Source organism: Electrona antarctica (genome assembly GCF_951216825.1).
Source record: "Electrona antarctica genome assembly, chromosome: 2".
Classification (NCBI taxonomy): domain Eukaryota; kingdom Metazoa; phylum Chordata; class Actinopteri; order Myctophiformes; family Myctophidae; genus Electrona; species Electrona antarctica.
Genome location: NC_136807.1, coordinates 42,516,060 through 42,518,731, shown reverse-complemented (window position 1 = coordinate 42,518,731; position 2,672 = coordinate 42,516,060). Strand labels below are relative to the sequence as shown.

General features: G+C 42.0%; 1 protein-coding gene across 1 annotated transcript in view; it reads left to right on the top strand.

Moving 5' to 3' along the window:
- Positions 1-482: 482 nt before the first annotated feature.
- The window catches only part of LOC306933354 (cohesin subunit SA-3-like), a gene marked incomplete at its 5' end in the record, with an annotated part of 27,682 nt that continues 25,492 nt past the window's right edge, over positions 483-2,672 (top strand). The window contains 4 exons of the mRNA XM_079515546.1: positions 483-508; positions 1,653-1,749; positions 1,849-2,058; positions 2,510-2,606. Of these exons, the coding sequence (XP_079371672.1) occupies positions 483-508; positions 1,653-1,749; positions 1,849-2,058; positions 2,510-2,606 (430 nt within the window). The remainder of the gene's footprint in view (positions 509-1,652; positions 1,750-1,848; positions 2,059-2,509; positions 2,607-2,672) is intronic.

Below are 2,672 nucleotides of genomic sequence, written 5' to 3'. Positions count from 1 at the left end.
AGAGGTCCACACTAGGAACAGTCAACTACTAAAAGTAGCTTTTAGCTAAAGATAATTAATGTATAGGCTATTCAGTGTTGCTCTTCACACTAGTAATTTCAACCTTTTGCATGTGATGTAGCTAAATGGGAGACAAATGCAAATACTGAAAAGACAAATACAAATACTGAAAAGATGCACTTGGATTTATTTCAATGTGATGCTTTGATGTTAAAAGTGAATGATGAAGTTAATGAGATATTTTCGTTATACTGAATTGTAAATGACCTGTGAGGCATTGAACCCATCATTCAATATTGTTAATGTGGTATACCCGGCCTGGCTTGGGACCCATAACACTAGCAACCTCAATGTAACTTTATGTGCATTGCATTGCTAACGTTAGCAATGCAAATCTAACCATGCTGGCCCGAGTTCAACAGGTTTCAATATACAGCAATTATTTTCTTTCCTGCACAGCATCATTTCTGGATGCTGGAACAATGGACAGTCAATCAGATGTTGACAGGTAATATTAGCCATGCCTTATGTCGATCACTCGCAATAATTCATGCCTTTGTCCCTTCCCAAGTGTGATGAAGACAGAGACTGCCTTTCTCACTTTAACTTTATGTCACCATTATATACTAATTTCATGCTGCAGCATACTCACCATTCCCATGTTAGAACTTATTATCACAATATATTCATCACCATAACCTTTTGTCACAGCCCATATATGGTCAGCACCAAGCACTGTTTGCTATATAATGCTAGCTTCAGTATGTTGATAATCAGAGAGTTGGTATTCACACCTTGACCCAGTTCAATACATTTTAACATTCATGTCATATTAATTTCATTTTACAAACACAAATACAATTGGTTGGTTGAAACATGACACCTTTATTAATCTCAACAGTTTAAAGCATAGACATAGAAAGGTAGACGCCTCATTCGGCTCTGGGGCGTGTGTACTCAAGCTTACGCGTTGGTGCTTCACTAGTCTTGCGTACTCCAGTCAATTGTTGCCAGAGGCAACAGTCTGGCGACGCGAGACTAGTGCTTCACAGAAGCTTCCGCATGAGTCACATGAGCAGACGTTCGGGGCTGACAAGTCCTGGAAATGACGCGTTGTGATTGGCCAGTATTCACTTTTAGTGGCAGCATGGCGTAGCGTGCCTTCTGCACTTCCGGTGCACTTCCGCCCTCACGTCGATACAGGTTGCTCCATTGAACTGCAGCAGCCAATGACGCATCTATTTTCGAGGGCCGCTAGCCCCTCCTATATCCAGCTTTTAGTGTATGTATTCTACACAAACATTAAATTCCCATTGACAATAAATGGAGAATTTTACGTCATAGTGTCTGAGCAAATCGGCATAGTGTCTATTTTTGTCCTACACAAACATTACATTCCGATTGCACAGTGCTCCTTATATAAGGTGTGTGGTAATTGGGACATACTACTGTACCACTTGCCAGGGGTGTGTGCATTCTTCTGTGTAATATAATGAAAGAGTTGTGTTTCTAAAAACATGATTAATTGTGAATGCTGATGATTTAAGGTTTAAGGTTTGGGAAATGTTTTTTTGTTTTTGTAATTTTCACTACGGGTGAATGTATTGAGTGAACCTGTCCTTACGATGGTTAATTTTGTCCATATTTATCAGTCTTGAGGAGCTGGATGAGGTCGAACCCAAGTCCAAGTCTAGGAGAAGGGGCCGGGGGAGAGGGGCAGCTAAGCCTCAAACTACGCCTCAAACTGTGGTAAAGAAGCCAATCCTTTTCTTACTCTTTTATACTCCCATGATGTAAATTTAGTTTTTTTTAATGAGCTGCCATCCGATATCTCTTTCATCCTTCAAGCCATCTACAAGACCAAGAAGGAGCAAAGCTGCATATGAAGAGAATGAATCTGTCATCATACCCGCTCCTGTAGACAGTTCGTCCAACTGGCAACAGGAGGCGTCCAGGCAGGGTTCCCCTGTCCATGGGAGCAGAGAGACCCAGGAGAAACCGGGTATCACACCAAAGGACATGTTTGCAGCCGTACTCTCTGCAAAGACTGCCATGGTGGTGAGAAAAGCATCATTAGAAGGGGGGAGGGATTGTTGCGAGTTGGGCTTGCTAATTGGAAATAATGTTTTAGGAGAATGAGCAGCTGTTGAGGTGCAAATAGAAAGATGAGTGGCGATATTGAAGGCCAGCCAGGTTATGAATATTGGGACTATGGGTTCTATTGATTGATTTTTGGATAATGTGTGGTCTGAGGTAGTTCTAAATTTGTTTGTCAAGTAAGAACACATTCAAATTAGAAAACATTGAAGAATCCCGGATTTGTGCTTAAAATGTTCATATTGCATGAATGGTTTCAGCACAGATTTGTGTGTACACGGTCTGTTTTTTTGTGAATGAGGGCCAATGAGAGGACGATGAGAGCAGGTTAATCGGCGTACAACTGACCAAATAATAATGCCACCACAAACTGCAGACATCTCATTGGCTACATCTCTCTGTCCATCTTCAGACAGTGGTGGACGAGTGGTTGGACAGCTATAAGCAGGACCGAGAGGAGGGGCTGCGGGTGCTCATCAACTTCATTGTGATGTGCTGCGGGTGTCAAGGTCAGTTGGAGTCTGAGAGGCAGGGGTTGAAGTTCAACAGTTCTTCTAACGTGATCTCAGTGTACT